General features: G+C 38.7%; 2 protein-coding genes across 4 annotated transcripts in view; one reads left to right on the forward strand and one right to left on the reverse strand.

Moving 5' to 3' along the window:
* LOC115764882 (guanylate cyclase soluble subunit beta-1) overlaps nt 1-25118 on the forward strand; it is a 91863-nt gene that overhangs the window by 24288 nt on the left and 42457 nt on the right. Inside the window, exons 9-15 of one of the 2 annotated variants that reach the window (XM_030708161.1) lie at nt 50-215; nt 547-629; nt 1561-1731; nt 1922-1993; nt 3063-3228; nt 3508-3645; nt 9202-9359. In XM_030708161.1, the coding sequence (XP_030564021.1) occupies nt 50-215; nt 547-629; nt 1561-1731; nt 1922-1993; nt 3063-3228; nt 3508-3645; nt 9202-9359 (954 nt within the window). The remainder of the gene's footprint in view (nt 1-49; nt 216-546; nt 630-1560; nt 1732-1921; nt 1994-3062; nt 3229-3507; nt 3646-9201; nt 9360-25118) is intronic. The other variant, XM_030708162.1, reaches the window with a different exon arrangement.
* The window catches only part of LOC115764883, a 43037-nt gene continuing 27269 nt past the window's right edge, over nt 9351-25118 (reverse strand). The window contains exons 5-9 of one of the 2 annotated variants that reach the window (XM_030708164.1): nt 18541-18636; nt 14785-14941; nt 14334-14452; nt 10305-10362; nt 9693-9815 (exon numbers count right to left, since the gene is read on the reverse strand). In XM_030708164.1, the coding sequence (XP_030564024.1) occupies nt 9783-9815; nt 10305-10362; nt 14334-14452; nt 14785-14941; nt 18541-18636 (463 nt within the window). In that variant the 3' untranslated portion in view covers nt 9693-9782. Of the gene's footprint in view, nt 9816-10304; nt 10363-14333; nt 14453-14784; nt 14942-18540; nt 18637-25118 lie in introns of both variants that reach the window. The other variant, XM_030708163.1, reaches the window with a different exon arrangement.

A 25118-nucleotide genomic window follows, 5' to 3' on the forward strand; every position in this document is an offset into this window, starting at 1 on the left:
TCTTGTTTGCGACTAGCCATTATAAATGTCCTCTCTCCCGTTGCCGTAGAGTGGCCGAGGAGAACTGTTCGCTGATAGAGGTGGTGGAGGCCATTAGACCACACCTGCAGCTCACATTTGAAAACATTTTGTCGCACATAAACACCATCTATGTGCTCCAGACGAGGCAGGGCGCCATGAGTAGCCGGCTCGAGCAGCGCTTTCTGAGACTGAAGGTAAGTCTTGTTTCGGTTTGCCGCTACAACAGTTTGTGCCCCACTCTCCACGCTCTGCTCTGCAATTAGCCACATTGATTTCAAAATGCGGTCATACGCACACACACAAGCACACAAGCACAACAACAGCACAACACAATGAAATGAATACACAAAATGGCCGCTTAAGCACAGCCGCCGCCATTGAAATTCAAACTGAAACTGTTTTGCATTAAATTTAATGCGGCTGGCCACAAAATGTTGCATAAACGTAATTTTCAAGATAATTATATATGTGTGTGTGTTATTTTGCCGTCTTCTTTGCTCAGCTTTTTTCTTGTCCATATTCTAGGGCCAAATGATGTATATCCCAGAAACAGATCGCATATTGTTTCAGTGCTATCCGAGCGTCATGAATTTGGATGATCTAACCAAGTGAGTAAATAATTAATTATATTAAAAAAAAAAAAAAAACAGTCGCATCTATAAATTTTTCTTAAAACTAGCTTTTATAAAATATCAGAAAATTGTTGAATGTAAGCTAAGCGCAGAGAAAAACCATGCCAAAAAAAACCCACAAAAAATATGCTGACTTAAGTAGCGCCAATTGCATGCCTTCCAATATAGAAAACTGGAAAGATGTCTTAATTTTATATGCAGATTTGTTGCAGTCAAAAACAAAAAAATTTGTTTACTCTAAGCATACCAATGACGAAAATTAACAACAAGAATTTCATGTCTTGCTATTACTTGGCCTTCCAATGAAAAAGAAATGTGCGTGCTTTTGAAGAAAATTTCAAGTTAAACTAACAGACACTTGTTTACTTAATACATGACAATTACTGATTATGGTAGCAGCGATTTCATGACCTGCGGCTTCTTAACCTTACAATATAGTGCAAATGGAACATGCCTTGCTTTTAAATGTCCATATTTTCCAGTTAATCAAACTCAATTTTGTATACTTGAAATATCCCTTATATGGGTCGAATTAAAAATTCTTAAAGTATTTCAATTTGCAATTGATTCTGTAAATGTTGATTTATAGAGCAGCCGCTGACAGTTTATGGCCTGTTGTTTGTGTATTTAAATTGAAAGAAATGGCAAATATCCCGCTAAAATTTATTGGTGACAGTAAATATGTATTGCTACACCTGACGTAAGACCCCCTACTCACACACACACACTTGCACACGCGCGCACACCCAAAGCTCACCCTACAGCCTTACTGCTGGCGGGTACATATTTTATTTTATTTGCTAGCGCTCCGGCTGAAGCCAAGCTAAAGCCAAACAGACTTAAGTTAAATAAAATGCGCGTCATTTTTTTTCGATTCGGCTCACACACAACGTTTTATTTCTTGTAGGAAGGGACTCTACATTTCGGATGTGCCGCTGCACGATGCGGCCAGAGATTTGGTGCTGCTTTCTGAGAAATTCGAGGCGGAATACAAGCTGACCAAAAATCTGGAAATGCTGACGGATAAGCTACAGCAAACGTTTCGCGATCTGGAGAGTGAGAAGCAGAAAACGGACAGGTAAGAAAAATGATGTAAAGCGTAACAAAAATAGAAACACATTAGAGTGAGCGCACGACACGAAAAAAAAACAAACAAAAACGTAAATCGTTGCATGCTTTCAGGCGCGAAATTAAAATTACTCGAACATTTTCTTTTCATTTGTTTATCGTTTGTTGCCCCCCATGCTGCTGCTCTCGCTTCTGGTTAGGCTGCTCTACTCGGTGCTGCCCAAGTCTGTGGCAAATGAGTTACGACATCAGCGTCCAGTGCCGCCCAAACGGTAAGCTATAGCCCTAACCCCGATGCCCAATCCAAACTGGAACTGAGGTCGTGTCGAATTTTTGTGCGGCTCGACACGATGCTTAACAATAGGACACGACTCGGATTTAATAAGCTGCTCACATTTGATGAATATTTTTTGACAGGAAAAATATCATTGCTTATAATCATACCAAATTGTAATAGCTCATGTTAAGTCGTGTTTGATTAGAGCAACGTCGTGTTAGAGGAGAATACTAATAATTTAGTACTGAGTCTAATTGATGACGCAAGATAAATTCATATTTTATATTTTTACAAAGTAATTCTTTAAAATCGATTCCGTCGCGCTTCGTCCTTTTAACTTAAGTAAAATCGTGATTAATAATATTAATTCGTGCTTAGGAGTGTAAAATCACGTATTCGCACAGCTTTCAGTTGTTAGACACGGAATTAAATAAATCAATTGACTCTCCCAAAGGCATATAACATATTCTTAAAATCGTGCTAGTGGTTATTACGGCATGCGTAAAATCGTGTGTATTCATGCAAAAATTTTAAAATTCGTACTAAGTCGTGTTTACCTGAGTTAAGTCGTTCTTTGTATTGTTAATCGTGCAAGTCAGTTGATATTTCTGAACACGTATCACACAAGCCTTCAGTTTTTTGGACACGACATTGATTAAATCAACACGCCACGTCAGAGCATGCTCCTTAAAGCCGTAAATACATTTATTGTATGCGTTCTGCTAATTCGTGTTAAGTCAAGGACATGCCAAGCTAGTTAATACAAAATTGAGTTAGTCTATTCAAGCACTCAACACCACTTTCCTGCCAAAGTTACGCCATGTGTATTCATGTTTAATTTTAAATAGTCTCGTTTAATAAGGTTAAATTGATAATCGTGCAAGCTAGTTGATATTTGGTAGCACGTATTCTGATAAACCTTCAGCTCTTAGACACGAAATCGGTTAGATGGATACAGGACTCAAGAAGTTACGTACCCAACACTTGCTCCCAGTGCCCGGCCAATGGCCACAAATATTTTGCTATTTGCGCAATTTATTTAATGCACATATATATTTTGACAGTTACGACTCCGTAACGCTGATGTTCTCTGGCATTGTGGGCTTTGGGCAATATTGTGCAGCCAACACGGATCCCGAGGGTGCCATGAAAATTGTAAAAATGCTTAACGAGCTCTACACCGTCTTTGACGCGCTCACCGACTCCAAGCGCAACCTGAATGTCTACAAAGTAAGTGTATTTGATATATATATATATATAAACGCATGTTTATTTTTATGACGAACACTCACTGAATGCTCTCACCTCGATGCGCCACTAATGGCTGTCAAAACGTTCGCATCAACCTGACACTTAATTACAATTTTCCGCTCGGCCACGAAATGTAGCTTAGCTCAACCGGGTCAAACGATTTGCAGAGCCGCTTTTAGGTCAGCTGTCAATTTGTCAGACAGCCGGATGAATACCAATTTTCAATATTCTCACACACGTGTTTCGTGTCATTTCCAGGTGGAAACTGTCGGCGATAAGTATATGGCCGTCTCGGGTCTGCCAGATCATTGTGAGGATCATGCCAAGTGCATGGCACGCGTCGCTTTGGATATGATGGATATGGCCAAGAATGTGAAAATGGGCTCCAATCCGGTGGTAAGTGAACAAAGTTGGGAGTGAGACTTTAGTTGGGAGTGTCCGAATTGGAGATATCACGGCGTTTCTAACATTCTCGCTTGCTTAAAACATTTATAGTCCATTCTATAATCAATTTTCAGCGCTTAAACCTGGCATATAAAAGTTGGTAAACAACAAAACGCTATGAAAATGAGTTTTTAACAAGGAGCGCATCCAAGATATATTTTTAGATAGATATATTTTTGAAATAACCTCCCAGTATGTGTTTATGCCAAACAGAACACATTTATTAAAAGTATCAATTATCTAGTTGTTATCAGATATCAATTCAGCTCGTGGTACTAATCCAGCATATAATTATGTGTTGGGAAATGCTTTCTTCTTCACTTTAATGTCATTCTAAACAAATGAATCGTTCAACCAATTAAACGTGATACAACACTTAAATGAGTTATAAAGTGCTCCATCATTTATTTCAAACATTGCCTTAAGCGTTCGAAATTTAATACATTTAAAAGATTTAAAATCGTAATAATTTATTAACTTGCTTGTGATTTAATTTACATTGAGTTAATATCGTTAACATCGAATTTGTGAAAATAAGTAAATTAAAAAGAAAAAATCGTTAAAAACTTACTTATTTTTAATATATGCAAACAAGTTTTGTGAAAATGTTGCACAAATTTGTATTATTTGTACGGCTGTTGCGAGTTTCGCTGTCTGTTGCACGCTTGGTCTGCGCCAGAGGCGCGACAGTATTAAATGAATGCTTGAGGCAAGTTTTCAAGTGCCGTGGGAGGCATTTTGTGGCAGGGGCACAGTCATCTGCCTGCCTTCTAATTGTGCGCACTGAACGCATTTCAAAGTGCCCCTCCCTCCCTCACTTTTGTGTTGCGCATTCGTCTGAGCTTACAACTTGAATAAGCTGCGAGCAATTTGTTGCTGATTGCATTTAAGCAGCGGCGCGGCAACAACTATTCAATGGTGCAAAAATATCAATGGGGCACAGACACACCGATTGCCTTATGAGAAGCACGTAAAATATTAACAAGCGTGCAAAAAAAAAAAAAATAGACAAACAAAAATAAACTAAAGCTGATATGCTGCAAAAGTTGCTGGCGCAAAAGTTGTGGCAAATTGTGTAAATTGCTAGAATTAATTCCAAATTGATGACACCATGTCAAAGGACAGCCATCAAGTTGTGTGACGTGGTCCGTCAGCCCAGTCCCATCCCCATTTCTGTCCAGCCCTCTCCCCTAAGACCTTGGCAGCCTTTGCCACTTGACCGTCGACTCTCGAGCTGTCGCCTGCCTTTGCAAAGTCTATTTAAATTGTGGCATGAAATTTAAATGGCATTAGCGACATCTCTGATCAGTTTTGATATACATTTTCATTTATTTTTATTTTTGTTATTATTATGGAATTAGTCGAATTGGTTCATTATATCATAAATATATATATATATATATATAGTGATAATCGTATATACCATGGCCATCGTCAATCCAAAATTAAGTTCTTGTATTTCTTATTGTTCGAAACATCTTGATGAAATTTGGCAATTACATACCCCCTTAATTCTCCTAGCATATCTGCAAAATGTATTAAATTGTACATATTCTATAGGAAGAATCAGTTGAATGTAAAGCTAAGCTACAAAACATTTCTAAGTAATAATCTAAGAGTAGTTAATCATCGACGTTCTTTCTTGATTTTAGTACAACCAATGCATAGGTTGGCGTCAGCCGGATCCGATGACTATATTATATAGGTTCCGTTGACAAAATCCTTCGATATATACTTTGAAAAGCATAATTTCCTTTCAAGATATTTAGATCCAACTCAGCTTTTCTTTGCTACAGACATATTAGTAAAATGTTTGCAGGCTGGAATTATTATCTCATGTAGCTCCCATAGGAATTTTTTGTATTAAAAGAAAACACTTCCAAGCATTAAGAGTACATGACGCATCGCCCGTAAATCTGCAAGGGTATTTAATCTGCGGCCAAGGAAGGAAAACAGTTTTTTCTTTTGGCTTTCAACTTTTTTTTTTGTGGGCTTAAACACTTTTGCTTTGAGTGCTTGAGCTTAAAATATGCGACAGTTATGTATATAGGGATATATATACTTGTACGCAGGCACACACAGGACAAGGGGATGCCCACTTGATGGCATCCTTCACAATTACAGCAGCCAAGCGTTAGCAGCAGCGGCGCCGGCGCCGACGTCAGCATTGTCGTACGTGTGGACAATGCTTGTGGCTTGTCACAGTAACTTGCAGCATGTATGTGTGTGCACGCAACATGCCATAACTACATACACAAGCAGGCATAGTAAATGGGGCTGGGAGTCTTCCTCGAATGCTCAGCTCATGTCGCTTGGTTTTGTTGTCAAAGTTGCTTCTGCTAGAATATCCCTTACCAAGCATCTAAAACGCCCACCTTCGGGCGTTGACTGTGCCTTAAGCCATGCCCATCCATCTCGCACTCGAGTTGCATGCCACGACTGCAGTGAACTACTGCGGTTGCCACACTATTTCTCATATTTTGAGTGATTGCTTTTGGTTATGTAGCCGGATGCACGTAACCAGGTTCGTACTGCTCAGCAGCTGACCAACGTTGGGGCTGATGTTGCTGGTGCTGCACGTCGACTTTGATGCATGTGCAGCCTGCAGATTCGCACGACTGACTGCCAAGGGCAACAAAAAAAAAAAAAACAAACTAAATAGGAGAAAAACCCAAAAAAAAAATCGAAATTCTAACGACAGGCAGACAGAACTCGTTTGCCTTCCGACAGGCAACGAGCCAACTTGATAGATAGTTCCAAATGCAATTAACAAAGCCCACAGCGTTCTGGGCCATGTTGCTCTGCTATTTCGCGCTTCATTAGCTGCCGATAACAAACAGAATGAGAACAAAAATTAAGGAAACGGAAAACGGCACTGCAAAAACAATGAAAATGTAACACAATACTATGCCCGGCAGAGCCCCTCGCCCCGCTCACATTTTATGAAGCCAATTATGCAACGCTATTTCCCCAGCCAAAAGTTTTCTTTTCGCTTGCCTCATCTTGCCAGCTGCTTGCAATCAATAAATATTGCTACAATTGATGAAATAAATGTACGCTTGCATATTCTGAACATACCCTACAAAATGTGCAACAATTTCGTTTTTTAGTTAGGTGAGCAAAGGACAGGGCTACTTCTTTCATGCCATGAAAAAGAGCAACAGAAGTCGCTTAATTTTAATGATAAGTTAATAATAGTTGGTTGGAGATATATCATTTCCTATGTTTTAAGCCAAAAACTTGTCTAACAGGTATCTTTTATCTTTGGCGATATCGCATTAAAAAGAACGAAAGGGGTTTTATGTGGCTTTTAATTATGATATTTGTTTTTATTACGATTTTACGATTACGATTATTAAGATTCTATTTACGATTTGGGTCAAATTAAAAGTTTATCACTAAAAGAAACGAAGCGTGGTGAGCATGTAGCTCACCTTTGCCTTTATAAATTTATTAATGTATATAATGCTTGACAATATAAACAATTATGACCAATGAGAGGAGCAATGGGTTACTTAAACAGACTTCTATTCATCCCTTGGCAAAAGCTACATCGATGTGCTTGGAATTCGACTCTAGATCCTTACTGTTCAGTATGCTGAAGGACTGGCCTACTCAGAAAACTGAACTACCAAGGAACGTAGTTGACTTAAAATATGGGAATACGTTTTTATTTGTCCGAATGGGTTTTCATAATTCGAATACCTCCGACAAATAATGACAGAGTTTCAAAAGAACGGGTCAGGACTATCGATGCGCATTCAAAAAAAAAAAAAACCCCCTTCAAAAAATTGACTAAGATTGACAAAGCTCAAATTATAATTTTTGTACATCAATTGGCTTAGTTCTGAAATCAAAAATGTTTGCCTTAAGTCGTTTCTACAGACTTTCACTACTGTCAAAAGGCATATACATATGTATTATCGAATTTAAGCAATATTTGATGTCTTAAAAACTAGTTAAACGCTTTGAGCATGCGTCTATGTGTAGTGCAATCATGAATAAAAATAATTTACAATATTCTACTGTTGCTAAACTCTTACACTTATTTTTAAAGATATAGAAAAATGAAGCGAGAGGGAGAGGAGGAGACTATAACAACTTCACTCTCGTGCTAAACCCACTTATCAAAATTGCATTTTGCTGCCACATGGTCGGCCAGGCATTGATTTGATTCAGTTACCACTCAGTTTCTGAATACAACCCTGTTGCAGTTCGGGACTAAAAATACAACTATAAAAGCTTGGCTTCGCTTTTCAATGCAGTCCAAATGAATAGAGGAAAGTTTTCGACAGTTTTCCCCACATTGCACTCTTGTGTGACCTCTCTTGTTCTATTGGCTAAACTAAGACACGTAATTACTGCAGCGTAATGTTTTTTCAATACCCTGTAGAGAATCATTAGAGGGTAGAGGGCCTGCTGATTGCCGATGCTTTTACACATATGTATATGTATAAGCCTTGCACTCCATTTCGTGACATATAAGAAAGTGACTCAGCTCGTAGATATCTCGCATAGTCAATATTGTTTATTTATCGCTTTCACATCTTCCTTACGAAAAAAATGGCGCACTTTGATATGAGTTGATTTCGCTTTCAAGCCTCACACAAAAAAACCAAAACTTTATCATTTCCTATTTTGTAAACTAAAAGTAGCGTCGCTCCGACTCTGACTTAACTTTCCTATATATTTGGTGATATCGCGTTTCTATCGCTTTCATATCTTCCTACCGTAACAAGTAACTGACTCCTCTGAGATTTTAAAAGCTTTTCGCCTGAGGGACAATAAGACATCTAACCTAATAGATGAGCTATATTTCCGATAGTTGAAAACATGTGTAGTATGCCTGAAAGCATATCAAGAATCTTTAAGGTAGAGGGTAACTCTTAGCCAAACACTCTAGTCTAATGCATTGTTGTTGCAATTGTAGCTTTTAAACGTAAGTCTTTGAAACTCTAGCCAAGCACACATGCTGCTCAACTAGCCAACTGCTTACCTACACATTCCTGACCATTTTTGGCAACGTCACCTACGGAGAATTGTCGCCTTTTGCTTTTTGGGTTTTTGGGTTCTGGCTTCTGGTACTTTTCCGCAGCCGCAGCTCATTTCGTTTTAAATTTAATTAAAGCAAAGTTTTGGCCACCGCAGCAGCAGCACCAGCAGAGGCAATGGCAGTAGCAACTGCAACTTTTTCAAAGTAATTGTGGCAACTTTTCCTTGGTTTGGCTTGGAACTTGCAACTTGGAACATTTTCGTGCAGAACTCGAGCCATTTTTGTTGGCTTTCGCTGAGGGTTTTACTCATCTTTTTTGTTTTTTCCTTTTATTTTTTGCGCTGAAACTTTATTAGCACAATGAAGTGTTGGACTTGGTAATCTGCGCGCGGCACATGCTTTTTGGCTGGGTGTTAAGTTACATTTTATTCAGTAAATCAATTAGAAATTAAAGAGCTTTGCTTGTCCTATACATAATGTCTTAAATATTCGTATTTTTTTCAACCCAAACACAGCAAATCACCATTGGCATCCATTCGGGCGAGGTGGTCACCGGCGTCATTGGGAATCGCGTGCCCCGCTATTGCCTCTTTGGCAACACCGTCAACCTGACGAGCCGCACCGAAACCACCGGCGTGCCCGGTCGCATAAACATTAGCGAGGAGACCTATCGGTGAGTGTAACATAACTTTATAGTTAGCTTATTGGCGAGGGTGGGCGAGGCGGGTGGGGCGGGCTCCGCGGGGCTTGGCCTGCTTCGTTGGCCGCCACATAGGCGGCAACGGCCGCTTGTTTGGCCTCGTCGGTGATGGCGCCATCGCCAGTGGTCATAAAGGCGGCGACAGCTGCCTTCTCAGCATCGGTGACTGCCTCCAGCAGCTGCACATGATTCTCACTCTCATCCTCGGTCTCTGCGCCGCTGCTGCTGATGGTGTCCAGTCGCTGCATGGCACTTGTCAGCCGCTGCATTGGCTTCTCGGGCAGCGGCTGTGGCCGCTGGTGCTGCAGCTCCGCTCCCTCCAGCTCCTCGGTGAGGTCAATGTAGCGCTGCAGTCGCTTGGGCAGGCGCAGCGTATCGATGCCATTCGGCAGTTGATTATGTTCTCGCAGTATATCCCGAACGCGACAACTGAGCGAGCAGAAAGGGAAGATAAAGAATTTTGTTATAATATTACAAATATTTGTGTTTTACTTTGGGCTCAGAAACTATCTTTCTGCCAAATTTGTTAAATATATTACCAGAAAATCCTCGTGAAAATACCAGCTTTCTGCAAGTTTCACTTTTGCCTTTTGCAGCGCAACCCACTGCCTGTCAATCTTTAGTAGCTATTTCATAAATTAATTTAAGTTTCACATAATAAGCTGATATAGAAAAAAGTAGAAAGAATCACGACAACAACAAAAAAGGCGAGCTAAGCTCAGCAAAGTTCATGTGCTTAAAACTTTTGTTGTAAGAAAATTTTTATAAACTTTACTTTTGCACAACTTTACTTATGCGATTTTTTTGTGGCATACGGTAAAAACGGAAACAATGTGCCCAATCGGTAGTGCCCGACTAGGGGATACCCTGCAGCTAGCTTTATTCTTCACACAAACATACACACAAACACACACTCACCCTGGTTCTCTGCTTTGGGTGCTCTGGAGTGTAGATATGCAAAAGTACAAGGCTCCACCTTGAAAAATGAGTTTATAATTTCAAATATTTTAAGAAGTAAAATATTCTTATTCTTATGCTATACGAGTAGCAATATGCCAAGATTAGCATATATTACACTTACAGTTTTCAAACTTTGCATAAAAAACTATGTCTCAAAATCGATATTAATCGACGTTATGAAAAGCGTGAGAAATATGGAGGGAAACTTTCAAGTGTGTTAAATGAGAACAAATATTGCAAATTTCAGGCCTCAAGCTTTTGTAGAAGCACAAAATGAAACAAAGCATTGATATCGATTTTAATTCCTCTTCATCCTCCGCTCCATACTGTAATAAATAGATTCTTTACTTTGGTGGTTTTTACTAAAATTTTCATTTTCAGCCCTTATAGATAAGACTCTTATGTTTTTATTTATAGAAAATCAGGATTGCATCTCCAAGCAAATTTTTTAATTTGGTTTCGTAAGCAACGACTAGTAGCAAATGGAATGTTTTTTATCTGAATATACTTCAGAAGGGCCATCTTTACAGGGCGAACGGAATTTATGCCAAGTTTTTTGTAGCATATTGCATATGTTAACAAAAAAAATATATCGTTGACAAATATAGAGAGCCGGGCACATTCTACTTTTAACGAATATACTCTATTTGCCTAAGGACACAGCGTGCAAAGCGGACGAGAGAAGTTCAAGTGCCGGAAATTGTGTGTAGATTTTTCTTCGTTCTTTTCTTATTCCGTACACTTTTTCACTTTCCCCACTTGATTCGCGCGCAATCAAGCGTCTTTTTAAGGCATAGTGAAATCTGCTTTCGCGAAGGCCATAGAACAAACTTGCTAATACTCGCATGTGTGTGTGTGTGTGTGTGTGAAAGTGCGCACACGAGAGGCAATTGTGAATTTTTGTATGTAAAATTCAGACTACTTGAACGCAAAAAATGAACTCCATAAAACGCGACATCAGCTTTAAAATATGCAAATCTGTCGCATAAGCTGTCCGCCGCAGCCAACCGGCAGCAACTTTTTATGTAGCCGTTAATTTGCGTTGTCAACATTATTGAGGGCTGCAAATTATGTGCGCCTCTTCTTTTGACCACTTTACGAGGCGCCACCAATGAATGCAAGCCCGTCCCAAAGCGCCAGCCACTAAGCGATCATAGAACAAAAGAGAACACGACTGTGTTAGAGACAACGAATGTCAAATACTCTTGCTGGCAGACAGCGAACCTTGTTATTGCCGCGCTTGTTTTCTATTGAGAGATTTCATTGCATAGGAATAGACCGAGAAACAGACGAGCTGCTTTGTAGGCTCTGCGGCTAATAAAGATCAAGAATATCTTATATATAATATGTGTATTACATCCATGCGCCTTTTACCAAGCATTACCCATTTCGTGACAAAAAAATAAGACCCTTTGCAAGGGTATTACCAAAGCGTATACGCGGCGTATGCGCAACATGTAGACTGAGACTTGAATGCGCTTTGTGGCAGCGCATGGGTTCGCCTGAGTGACATTAATGAGCCTCAAATTGAAAAGCGCTTGCCTTTCAAAGCAAAATAAATTCTACATGAAAGCGAAAAAAGAAAATTCCATAAATCAAGAGCCAAGCGAGTACAGCAGCGACAGCAATTGAAATCTGACTGGCAAATGCTGCGACAACTGCGCAATATGCAAGATGCACATAAAATAAATAAATATATAAATATTATATAAACCTCCATATATATTTATTAAGAAAATATACACACATGCGTCCAGTTGCGGTCATTCGATATGCGAGCACGCGGTCTTACAGCACAAACATTCACCTAAGAAAATCACACTGGCAAACTGGTAAATACCAAGCAGATAAAATCATCGCTTAACCAGAAGATACCCTGACTTAAACTCAGTTTAAGCTCTATTTAAAATATATCAAAAATTAATTTCAATAATGTTTTAGCGATTTCTACAAAACCACCGCTACAGTGGAAAATGTGTGGAAAACGTATAGCTGAAATTTATAGGGAAATACTATGCCGAGCAAAAGTAGGCTGTGGTCAGCTTTGGTCTTTGCACTTTCCACTCGTGTTCTGGCTACAGATTTAAAAAGTAAATACCAAAATTTATATAATACACATCTGCCAAAAACAAAAAATTCGTATTCGTATTCGTATACAATTCGTTCACATATTTTAGCTACATATTAAAAGAGGAAACAAAAATGTATATCACACACAATTTACCAAAAGCGAAAAATGCATCTTTACTTTAAGCTGCGGATAACGTTGATAAAATGAGTGACTAATTTATCTTTAGAAGTCGTCAAGAAAACTTGAATAATAAAAGCTAGTTCATAGTTGCCTTGCTGAGTAATTTTCTTCATACAGTATACAAATATACACCCGGATATTGAAAACAGAAATCTGTCACCGATTTCTAGTCAAATTCGCCCAAAAGGGCGTTATAAGCTTTAATGTCGAGATAAACTGATAAACTTGTATTGAACACAGGGGAATGCCTGCTTGTACCAGACACTTGTTACTGGGTATCAAAAGCACACATAAGAACACGTGGCTTGTGTGGGGCAAGTCGTTGGGTTTTTTATGTGACACGTGAGTTGGCAAATATCAAACATGTGAAGCAAATAACATAAGTCGGGGTCAAAGTGTGCACCGTGCCACAATCCGCACTGAAATCCGATCTAAGTGCGGACGTCAGGCCACACCTAACTTTTTTGCTAACTTATCAAATTAGTAAATAGCTTGACAGCTTATCGATTAAATGCTGAGTACTAATCAAATTTGCACGAAATTCAATTAAATTTGGCCAACAGCTGTTAGCTAGTTGGCCTAAACGCAACTTTGCCCAAAATGCGACAAAGTCGAGAGCCCGATAAGGCCTAGAGATTGACATAATAGACAAAAGGCAAGCGAATTTCCGGCAAGCCACATCACAAAAGAGGCAACGGCGTTGGCCAAAGAAAAAAACTCTAGCCGTGATTGCCCGACTAGTAGATACCCTGTACACAGCGCCAGCAGCTCAATTGAAACTATTCTAGCTGTTTTTCTAGATTCCTTTGGTACATACTTAGAAATACAAAGCACACACGTCTTCTGCTTCTCCTTCCATTAAAACTACTCAATGGGAAATGTATTCTTGAATAACTGACAATAAAATCCTAATTTTCAGGGCGTAACTAGGACAGCCAAATATGTCTAAATAATACAGGTGAAGAAGGCTCTAGCCTCAATATTTTTTCTTGAATTTTGTGCAAAAGGGGAAATATACTAAATCTAAGTATACTATGCAAAAACCAGGAAAGTTGTATGTGGCTTCTACAATTCTCTACTTATGCTAAAACAAAAAAGTCTCAAAATTAACAAGCTCGAATATACATACATATATATAAATGTTTAAGGTAAGAAGCTTTTAAAGTTTCTAAGATTGATGCGTTCACATAGATAGACGAACGGACGGATGGACGAACAGGCAGGTAGCTGCACAGACGAATATGGCTAGATGGAATTTATATACTTTAAGGCTTCGCAGATATTTTCTTCTGGGTGTTACCAACATTTGCACAAAGCCATTACACCCAATATCAGATCATAAGAAACAATACAGTTGGCAGGCGCAACAGAAGCGTCAACAAAATGCTTTGTCAAACTGTCTATCAATCAGACAGGCCCAGTCGGGCCATGGAGAATCGCTTCTGCGACTTTTGTGCTTATTAAATTTTCCGGGCTTATCGCGGCAAACTGTGAGAACCGTCGAAAGTCAGGGAAGCGTTGAGACAGCAGCAGCAGCAGTAGCAGCAAAATCTAAGCCAAAGTAATTGAATAAGAAACAAAGTTTCACTTGGTTGCCAACCAACAGCAGCCATGTGCTTTAGCTGTCAGGCCATCATCCTTTCACGGAGCCCAGCAGCCAGGACTTCAAAGACAAGTGGACAGTGGCGGGCACAGCCGATAGCAAAGTTCGCTTTCAGTTCTCAGTTGATAATTACCGGCACAAGTGTCGCAGTGTGGGCACGCCATAGACCTGTTCCTTGCCAATGATTTTGTCCATTAGGAGTCGTCCATAGCGCTCGAAAAACATTTCACGACGTGACGCATACACTATGGGCTGCAAAGAGTAGAGAGGGGAAGCTTAAAAGTGAGCAAAAAGTTAAAAGGATAGGAATTGGGCCAGTTGATAAAGACAGACAGTTCGTGCCCCGCATATGAAGTTTGTACGATTTTCCTCTGTCAGGCAGGCAAATTGATAATAGGCACATGTTCCCATAAACATTTTCGACTTAAATTCGCCTTTAATCCAGTTAGCTTAAAAATTTAGATTTAATGATGATAAATGTTAAAAATGCTACATCATTTTATTCTAAGACACTTGGCGAAATAGAGAAGAAATTGTATTTGGGAACGCATACCTAAAGTTCACTTTCGTGCTTTGTGACTCACCTTAAAAGGCATTTCGATCATGGACACATTACGCAGGAGTATCTTGAGACAGAGAACCAGATCGTAACTGTAATTGCGTCCATTCTCGATGAGTTTGTCGAGCAGCGCAATTATCACGGAGGTGCCTCCATCGGGTGGCTGCGGTGCGGCGCCATATCTGAAATGAAATGAGAAGCGGTCACGAATTTGGCTACGTGCAACGAGCTGCCAGCAGCCGGCAGCCAGTAGCCAGCAGCCAGCTGCTGGGGCACGTAGTTGGTTAGCTTGCGGTCGGGCCAAAGAGGTGGGCAAATGCTCTGCGGTTAACTGTAATTTGTAGACGACATTCAGCTCAAGTATGCTTGTAGAGGATTCGAACCGGTGACCGCACCAGCGCGTTGCGATGCAAGGTAACTGGTAATAAATGTTTGAAGTGCTGATAAACAGTATGCGCAAATGAAATAATGAACAGAACAGTTCGCGGTCATGTTGTCGACGCGGTGTCATGTGCACACACTCACACCCACACCAGCACACACCCACACACAAGCGCACTCACACTGTGGTAAATTGCAAATGAAGTGCAAATGTGGCATGCGGCAATGGCAGCTCGCAGCGAATGGCAAATGTTGAACGCTGAACCGCATCAGCATTGTCACATTTTAAATTGAAAATGTTTTTCAAAATGTCTCATTCGCTTCTTCTACTTTTCAATTTGCATTTTGCTCAGATAAGCTACGTAATTTATATTTAACAATTTATACAAGCACTGAACGAAAGCCCGGATGCAAATTTTTAACGCTTATTTTATGCGTGTTTGTTATTAAGATGAGTCAAACATCATTTGCTAGATTTGTAGTTCAAAATAATATAAAAAATAACAAAACTAATAAAAACAATAATAATATTAATAATAAGTGAACAATTAGTATGTATTAACTTATTAATCATACTCTTTTGCCCTTTTAAATGTATCATAAATTGGTTATTACGCTTGCTAGGAAAGTCCGAGTCCTTAAAGCTTTTTTTTTTTTTTGTTTTCCAGTCTTTTCCCACGTATATAATTCTCTTAGTATTTCTCAGCTGATTTGACCCCACCTTTCCCTATAGGAAATTCTATAGTAAATAGCTACCAGAGGAATATCAATCGAAATTTGAGTTTTTAAATGAAAAACAGTTTAGTTATTCAAGATATCTGGCACACTTGTCAAGAGACTTACCATCCTTTTAACATATGAGCTATATCTATACAAAGCATATAGCTCCTTATTGGAACATAAGCGGAATCTGTTAAAAATCAAATACTTCACATTTTAAAGAATTTAAGTATTGTATTTTGCTCTTTTTTCTGAGTGTATGAATGCGCGTTTTTTGTATCAGTCATAATATATCTTTGGCATAATTTACCACAGATAGACACACGCATATAGAAGTGAAACGACAATAAATATAAATGAGTATATGAGGAAAATATATGCAGGTGCGTGGAAAAATTCTCTACAAATTGCGGTAATTTGCATGTTTTATGGCCAATTTAAAATGAAAATGTAACAAAGCATAAAGCAAAACACAAATGAAAAGCGTAAACAATAGCAATTCACAATTTATAGCTGCCTCAGCAGCGAAATCAATCGAGAATTGAAAATCAGAGGCAACAAGGCGACGATGCAACAACAGCAACAGCAACAACAACAACAACAAACACAGAAAACTACTACTTAACACAATGGGCACCACAATAGGAATAACTCAACCCTTATTTCATTTTTCCCACACTCCCATCAATCCCTGCCATCGCAATTGAGGCAGCTTGAATTCTACCTTGATTACAGACTGATACTATATTGCGCAAACTATTTATATAAGTATGACCTAGAGTATTATATATGCAACAGCTCGATAGAGCATTAAGAGATATGAAAAGCAGAGATTAGAAGGGAGTAGCAGAGCCAAACAAACCCAAACACCGAAATAAGAGGCCCTCAGCTTTAAAATGCTCAAAATGATCATGTTTCTATTTGGAATGCTTGAAATAAATCTTTAACAAGCGCGGGCAATTAGATTTATTCGAAATAAACTCAAAAGACTCAAAATGGTCGAAAATAACCTTCGCAACCTTGCATATATGTAAGCTTGACGGGGACTAAATATATATCATTTGGTTTTAAAACATAATTTTGTTGAATAACGCTACAATACTACAAATTGCATCTCGAAATTAAATAAAAATATGTGCTTTACCAAAGTAAAGTATGTTCTAACGAAACAATTAATTTATTTTCATTCATATTCATTCATCGTTTGGTGATTCGTTTAGACACATCCAACTCTAAAGATGGTATATCTCTGAAAAATGTAATGCAGCCATAACAACGATATTTTGCATGTACATTGAATGTTATATGAATATGTAGTTGTATAATGTACGTAATGTAAATATTCAAACAGCATTTATTGATTCGTTTAGACAAATTAAACTCCAAGGATGTGGTACATACCGAAGATCCAGTACATTTTATTTATGTCTGTGCTCAAATGTTAGCTTTGAAAATATCTAGTTGATTTAAATGTGCAATTGGGAGAATACGATTACAGCTTTTATCGCCTCGTTTTCAACTAGCAACTCCAAATATTTTATGGCGATTGCTGGCAGCATTTGAATTTCGTGCGATAGGGCATAAATTGTAATATCTTGTGCTAGTTCTGATTTGATTGCAATCGCTTGGGTTTCTGTTCTCTGCGCTTCTTGGCTGGCAATCAATATTCACATTTTAATGCAAAGCATACTTTTTGGCGCTGCATCAAAAATTGAAAGAGCCCGCGCCAAACGCTACACAAGCAATGAGGCGTGGCACAACAGCAACGACAACAACAAGGCAACAATGTATAGAAAATGCACATTAGGCAATATCGAGTTATAAAACAATAAATTGCCAACCGCAAAGGCAGCAACCAGAACCCAAAAACAACATATAAAACAAAACGACTAACTGCGGCAAGCCGAAGTTTAAATACCCTTGCAGACGCATGGCGTTCGTCTTTTCTGATATGTGATTAGGGGAATTGAGCTCCTAATTGCTCAGTTGGGGCAAGATGTCTTGAATAGCGGAAAGGTTTCCCATGCAAAAACTTATTATTCAACCGGTTGTTTCTACAGTTTGTTCACAATATCTTAAAAAACAGTTTTATATGTGAGAACTTTATTTTCAACCGATCGTGACTCTGACAGCTGTATGATATACTCTCTGCAAGGGTATACAAATGCCCAGAACCAGTTCCAAGGACGGCGTCTGAGCTGGCTGAGAACTAGTTGAAACTGCAAGCGCTTACATATAAATTTTATGAATATTTCAATGGTGTTGCTGCTGTTGTTGCCGCTGCCGTTGAGTGCACGCTCGTAAGTTTGTGGCAGGCTTCTTGGCTGGGGCTGGCCATGAGACACTATGGAGACGCCTCGCGTCGTGTCGCGTCGCCTTGTCATGCAAATGCGCTATGGCAGCGACTTTCATATTTAATGTTAATATTTGCTTCGCGCAGAAGAGGCGCTTTTGAAGGCGTGACGCCTGTCAAGGGTGCGGCGGGCGGGGTGGTGTGTGGTGCGTGTCATTGTCAGTTGTACCACTTGATTATGCTAAGCGCCGCATAGAGTTTTATGTTGCATACATTAGGGCGGACGTCGTTGCCACAGCCAAGTGCCGCAGCGCTATGCATATTGTTTGCGCTAATTGAAGTACCGCACTGCAAGGCTAACCCTATTAGCCATCCACCAACACTTACCTGAGCAGTATGAGCAGCAGTTCGGGCGCATTTGCCTGCAGCGCAATGCGTAGCGGCGAGGATCGTCCACAGGACTCGATGGGCACATCAATGAATCTGCAAAGAAAGTACAGTTAAATACTATGATATTGGCTAAGTGGGTTAGCACATAATTCCCCTTAAATGTAAATAAAAAAGTTGTTGCTTTTAGGCCAGACACTATTCAGGGCCCCGCATAGTGCTTAACAGCCAAGCCAAATGGCTTGACTACATTAGACTAAGACCAGTTGGTTTGGGCAACTGCCTGGAAGCTGCTCCAATGCAATTAAGCTGCTTGCTTGTGCCTGTTGCTGTCCATTGTCACATGTAGGGCTTTTTTCTGTTCTGTTTTTTTTTTCATACCCTTGCAGAGGGTTTTGGAAGTTCGTGAGGAATTGTGTGACGCATTGTAGGTAGACAGCTCCAAGTTCATGTTGCTCAGGTTTTGAACGTATCCTTCTGTTTGCTGCTGGTTTATATATCGAAGTAGGTCAGATCGGAACAATAGCTCAAAATTTGATATAGGATTGCAAAACATTTATTCAAATCTACCTATATTTAACCTATTGAATATTAATGAAAATCTGAATAATACTTTTAGGGTATTTAATCTTCAACTGTGATAGTTGAAACTCTTGCATTTTTTTCTGTAAGTTTTCGCCACATGCCATGAACCTGTCCTAGACAGCAGAGCTTCAATACTGCGTATACGCAGCGTTGTTAGCAGGCATTTAGCTCCATTGAGCCATTAGCATGGTCAGGGTATGCACTTGAAGCGCTTTGTGGCACATGTGATACAATGACAGACACACATGTACACGTACACACTCCCAGCCATACACGCACGTCTGTGTGCGTGTGTAAATGGCTTTTATGTGTGCGCATAAAATTGGGCATATAAAAGCCTAAAACACAATAAGGCAACGGCTGCGCACATGCAGGTGGTACACTCACACATATAAAGACACACACGCACGCTTCACACACACTCACATACACACGTAGCAATGTTGAACAGTTGCTAATTTACTGCTCTACACAGCCTGAGCTGTAAAGTCCTGTGCAAATTAATTTACAGCTAGACAGAAATTGACAAAATCCAGTTTAGATCTCAAAAATTGTTGGCCTATAGCAAGTTTATGAAACCAAAATAAAATGCATGTAAAAATCTTAAATAACTCAAGACAAGCTGCTGCCAGTAAGCTCCATTTAAGAAGTAGCCAAGAATTTTATGAACACGTCAAGCTTTTTTTTATGAGGAATTTTAATATTTGAAATAGAATTTGCTTACTTTTGCCTGAAGGATTTTAACAGAGATTTATGACTATTTTAATTTTGACAATTGAATCTGTGCAATCGTTTATTTAATTGATTATGTTAACGATTGTTTTATCGATAAAGTTTAGTTATTGAATAATTACTCCATTGTGTTATCTATAATTAAGATTATCCATAGCGTTATCGATTTGTAAAAAATCACTTAACTTAAGTTATTTCCTCATTTTCTTGCGTCTCCTTCCCGCTAAAAAGTCATTGTTTGTGTAGGAATATGTTCGCTTATTTTTAAAAATCTCCCTGTTTCTACTCAAGTGAACGTAAGAGGCCATCAAATCCGTCGTGTCTAACTTGTACATCATACAATAAACTTTCACTGATCTGAATAAACCTCACTTTCTCCAAGAATGGCAAACAAATTGCTCCCGTAGGGATACACGGACATTACGCGATGGGCTAACAAGTAGCCTAACAACAGAAAATTTTAATTAGATGAAAACAAAATAGGTAAATATGGTTTTAAAACTGGTCTTTTGCCTCAAAAATGTTGTATGTAGCAAGTGCAAATGATAGGGGACAGGGATTTATAAGTAAAAGAAAGCAAATTAGGCAAGTTCACGCGCACTCCCTCAATTTGTTTCTTATTATTTTATTAATATTACGGGTAAAAGATGTAGGCAAATATAAATATAAAATTCACAACATATAATTATGTTTGAAGCTAGTTATCTTTATGTACCTATTATATATTATATTATTCACATTTGAATGCCAGAGTAATCTAGAGGGAAAACCATGAAGAAAAATCCAAACTTCGTGAAAATCGGATGAGATTTGACCGAGTTATGGGGGTGGTAAATTTTGACCCATGTCTATATACGAATCTTAGGGTAAGATTTGGACATGAATTTCGACTAAAAAATCGGTGTACAGATTTGAATGCCAGATTAATCAAGAGGGAAAACAATGAAGAAAAAGCCAAACTTCGTGGAAATCGGATGAGATTTGACCGAGTTATGGGGGTGGTAATTTTTGACCCATGTCTATATACGAATCTTGGGGTAAGATTTGGACATGAATTTCGACTAAAAAATCGGTGTTTAGATTTGAATGCCACATTAATCTAGAGGGAAAACCATGAAGAAAAATCTAAACTTCGTGAAAATCGGATGAGATTTGACCGAGCTATGGGGGTGGTAAATTTTGACCCATGTCTATATACGAATTTTGGGGTAAGATTTGGACATGAATTTCGACTAAAAAATCGGTGTCGAGATTTGAATGCCAGATTAATCTAGAGGGAAACCCATGAAGAAAAATCTAAACTTCGTGAAAATCGGATGAGATTTGACCGAGTTATGGGGGTAGTAATTTTTGACCCATGTCTATATACGAATCTTGGGGTAAGATTTGGACATGAATTTCGACTAAAAAATCGGTGTTTAGATTTGAATGCCACATTAATCTAGAGGGAAAACCATGAAGAAAAATCTAAACTTCGTGAAAATCGGATGAGATTTGACCGAGTTATGGGGGTGGTAAATTTTGAAACATGTCTATATACGAATCTTAGGGTAAGATTTGGACATGAATTTCGACTAAAAAATCGGTGTACAGATTTGAATGCCAGATTAATCAAGAGGGAAAACAATGAAGAAAAAGCCAAACTTCGTGGAAATCGGATGAGATTTGACCGAGTTATGGGGGTGGTAATTTTTGACCCATGTCTATATACGAATCTTGGGGTAAGATTTGGACATGAATTTCGACTAAAAAATCGGTGTTTAGATTTGAATGCCACATTAATCTAGAGGGAAAACCATGAAGAAAAATCTAAACTTCGTGAAAATCGGATGAGATTTGACCGAGCTATGGGGGTGGTAAATTTTGACCCATGTCTATATACGAATTTTGGGGTAAGATTTGGACATGAATTTCGACTAAAAAATCGGTGTCGAGATTTGAATGCCAGATTAATCTAGAGGGAAACCCATGAAGAAAAATCTAAACTTCGTGAAAATCGGATGAGATTTGACCGAGTTATGGGGGTAGTAATTTTTGACCCATGTCTATATACGAATCTTGGGGTAAGATTTGGACATGAATTTCGACTAAAAAATCGGTGTCGCGATTTGAATGCCAGATTAATCTAGAGGGAAAACCATGAAGAAAAATCTAAACTTCGTGAAAATCGGATGAGATTTGACCGAGTTATGGGGGTGGTAATTTTTGACCCATGTCTATATACGAATCTTGGGGTAAGATTTGGACATGAATTTCGACTAAAAAATCGGTGTCGATATTTGAATGCCACATTAATCTAGAGGGAAAACCATGAAGAAAAATCTAAACTTCGTGAAAATCGGATGAGATTTGACCGAGTTATGGGGGTGGTAATTTTTGACCCATGTCTATATACGAATCTTGGGGTAAGATTTGGACATGATTTTCGACTAAAAAATCGGTGTCGAGATTTGAATGCCAGATTAATCTAGATGGAAAACCATGAAGAAAAAGCCAAACTTCGTGAAAATCGGATGAGATTTGACCTAGTTATGGGGGTAGTACATTTTGACCCATGTCTATATACGAATCTTGGGGTAAGATTTGGACATGAATTTCGACTAAAAAATCGGTGTCGAGATTTGAATGCCACATTAATCTAGAGGGAAAACCATGAAGAAAAATCTAAACTTCGTGAAAATCGGATGAGATTTGACCGAGTTATGGGGGTGGCAAATTTTGACCCATGTCTATATACGAATCTTGGGGTAAGATTTGGACATGAATTTCGACTAAAAAATCGGTGTCGAGATTTGAATGCCAGATTAATCTAGAGGGAAAACCATGAAGAAAAATCTAAACTTCGTGAAAATCGGATGAGATTTGACCGAGTTATGGGGGTGGTAATTTTTGACCCATGTCTATATACGAATCTTGGGGTAAGATTTGGACATGAACTTCGACCAAAAAATCGGTGTCGAGATTTAAATGCCAGATTAATCTAGAGGGAAAACCATGAAGAAAAATCCAAACTTCGTGAAAATCGGATGAGATTTGACCGAGTTATGGGGGTGGTAAATTTTGACCCATGTCTATATACGAATCTTGGGGTAAGATTTGGACATGAATTTCGACTAAAAAATCGGTGTCGAGATTTGAATGCCAGATTAATCTAGAGGGAAAACCATGAAGAAAAATCTAAACTTCGTGAAAATCGGATGAGATTTGACCGAGTTATGGGGGTGGTAATTTTTGACCCATGTCTATATACGAATCTTGGGGTAAGATTTGGACATGAATGTCGACTAAAAAATCGGTGTCGAGATTTGAATGCCACATTAATCTAGAGGGAAAACCATGAAGAAAAATCTAAACTTCGTGAAAATCGGATGAGATTTGACCGAGTTATGGGGGTGGTAAATTTTGACCCATGTCTATATACGAATCTTGGGGTAAGACTTGGACATGAATTTCGACTAAAAAATCGGTGTCGAGATTTGAATGCCAGATTAATCTAGAGGGAAAACCATGAAGAAAAATCTAAACTTCGTGAAAATCGGATGAGATTTGACCGAGTTATGGGGGTGGTAATTTTTGACCCATGTCTATATACGAATCTTGGGGTAAGATTTGGACATGAACTTCGACCAAAAAATCGGTGTCGAGATTTAAATGCCAGATTAATCTAGAGGGAAAACCATGAAGAAAAATCCAAACTTCGTGAAAATCGGATGAGATTTGACCGAGTTATGGGGGTGGTAAATTTTGACCCATGTCTATATACGAATCTTGGGGTAAGATTTGGACATGAATTTCGACTAAAAAATCGGTGTCGAGATTTGAATGCCAGATTAATCTAGAGGGAAAACCATGAAGAAAAATCTAAACTTCGTGAAAATCGGATGAGATATGACCGAGTTATGGGGGTGGTAATTTTTGACCCATGTCTATATACGAATCTTGGGGTAAGATTTGGACATGAATTTCGACTAAAAAATCGGTGTCGAGATTTGAATGCCAGATTAATTTAGAGGGAAAACCATGAAGAAAAATCCAAACTTCGTGAAAATCGGATGAGATTTGACCGAGTTATGGGGGTGGTAAATTTTGACCCATGTCTATATACGAATCTTGGGGTAAGATTTGGACATGAATTTCGACAAAAAAATCGGTGTCGAGATTTGAATGCCAGATTAATCTAGAGGGAAAACCATGAAGAAAAATCCAAACTTCTTGAAAATCGGATGAAATTTGACCGACATATGGGGGTGGTAATTTTTGACCAATGTCTATATACGAATCTTGGGGTAAGATTTGGACATGAATTTCGACTAAAAAATCGGTGTCGAGATTTGAATGCCACATTAATCTAGAGGGAAAACCATGAAGAAAAATCCAAACTTCTTGAAAATCGGATGAAATTTGACCGAGATATGGGGGTGCTAATTTTTGACCAATGTCTATATACGAATCTTGGGGTAAGATTTGGACATGAATTTCGACTAAAAAATCGGTGTCGAGATTTGAATGCCACATTAATCTAGAGGGAAAACCATGAAGAAAAATCCAAACTTCTTGAAAATCGGATGAATTTTGACCGAGATATGGGGGTGGTAATTTTTGACCAATGTCTATATACGAATCTTGGGGTAAGATTTGGACATGAATTTCGACTAAAAAATCGGTGTCGAGATTTGAATGCCACATTAATCTAGAGGGAAAACCATGAAGAAAAATCTAAACTTCGTGAAAATCGGATGAATTTTGACCGAGATAAGGGGGTGGTAATTTTTGACCAATGTCTATATACGAATCTTGGGGTAAGATTTGGACATGAATTTCGACTAAAAAATCGGTGTCGAGATTTGAATGCCACATTAATCTAGAGGGAAAACCATGAAGAAAAATCCAAACTTCGTGAAAATCGGATGAGATTTGACCGAGTTATGGGGGTGGTAATTTTTGACCCATGTCTATATACGAATCTTGGGGTAAGATTTGGACATGAACTTCGACCAAAAAATCGGTGTCGAGATTTGAATGCCACATTAATCTAGAGGGAAAACCATGAAGAAAAATCTAAACTTCGTGAAAATCGGATGAATTTTGACCGAGATAAGGGGGTGGTAATTTTTGACCAATGTCTATATACGAATCTTGGGGTAAGATTTGGACATGAATTTCGACTAAAAAATCGGTGTCGAGATTTGAATGCCACATTAATCTAGAGGGAAAACCATGAAGAAAAATCCAAACTTCGTGAAAATCGGATGAGATTTGAC

This window comes from Drosophila novamexicana, unplaced genomic scaffold (assembly GCF_003285875.2).
Source record: "Drosophila novamexicana strain 15010-1031.04,08,12 unplaced genomic scaffold, DnovRS2.1 tig00000877-arrow-arrow-pilon, whole genome shotgun sequence".
Taxonomy (NCBI): Eukaryota; Metazoa; Arthropoda; class Insecta; order Diptera; family Drosophilidae; genus Drosophila; species Drosophila novamexicana.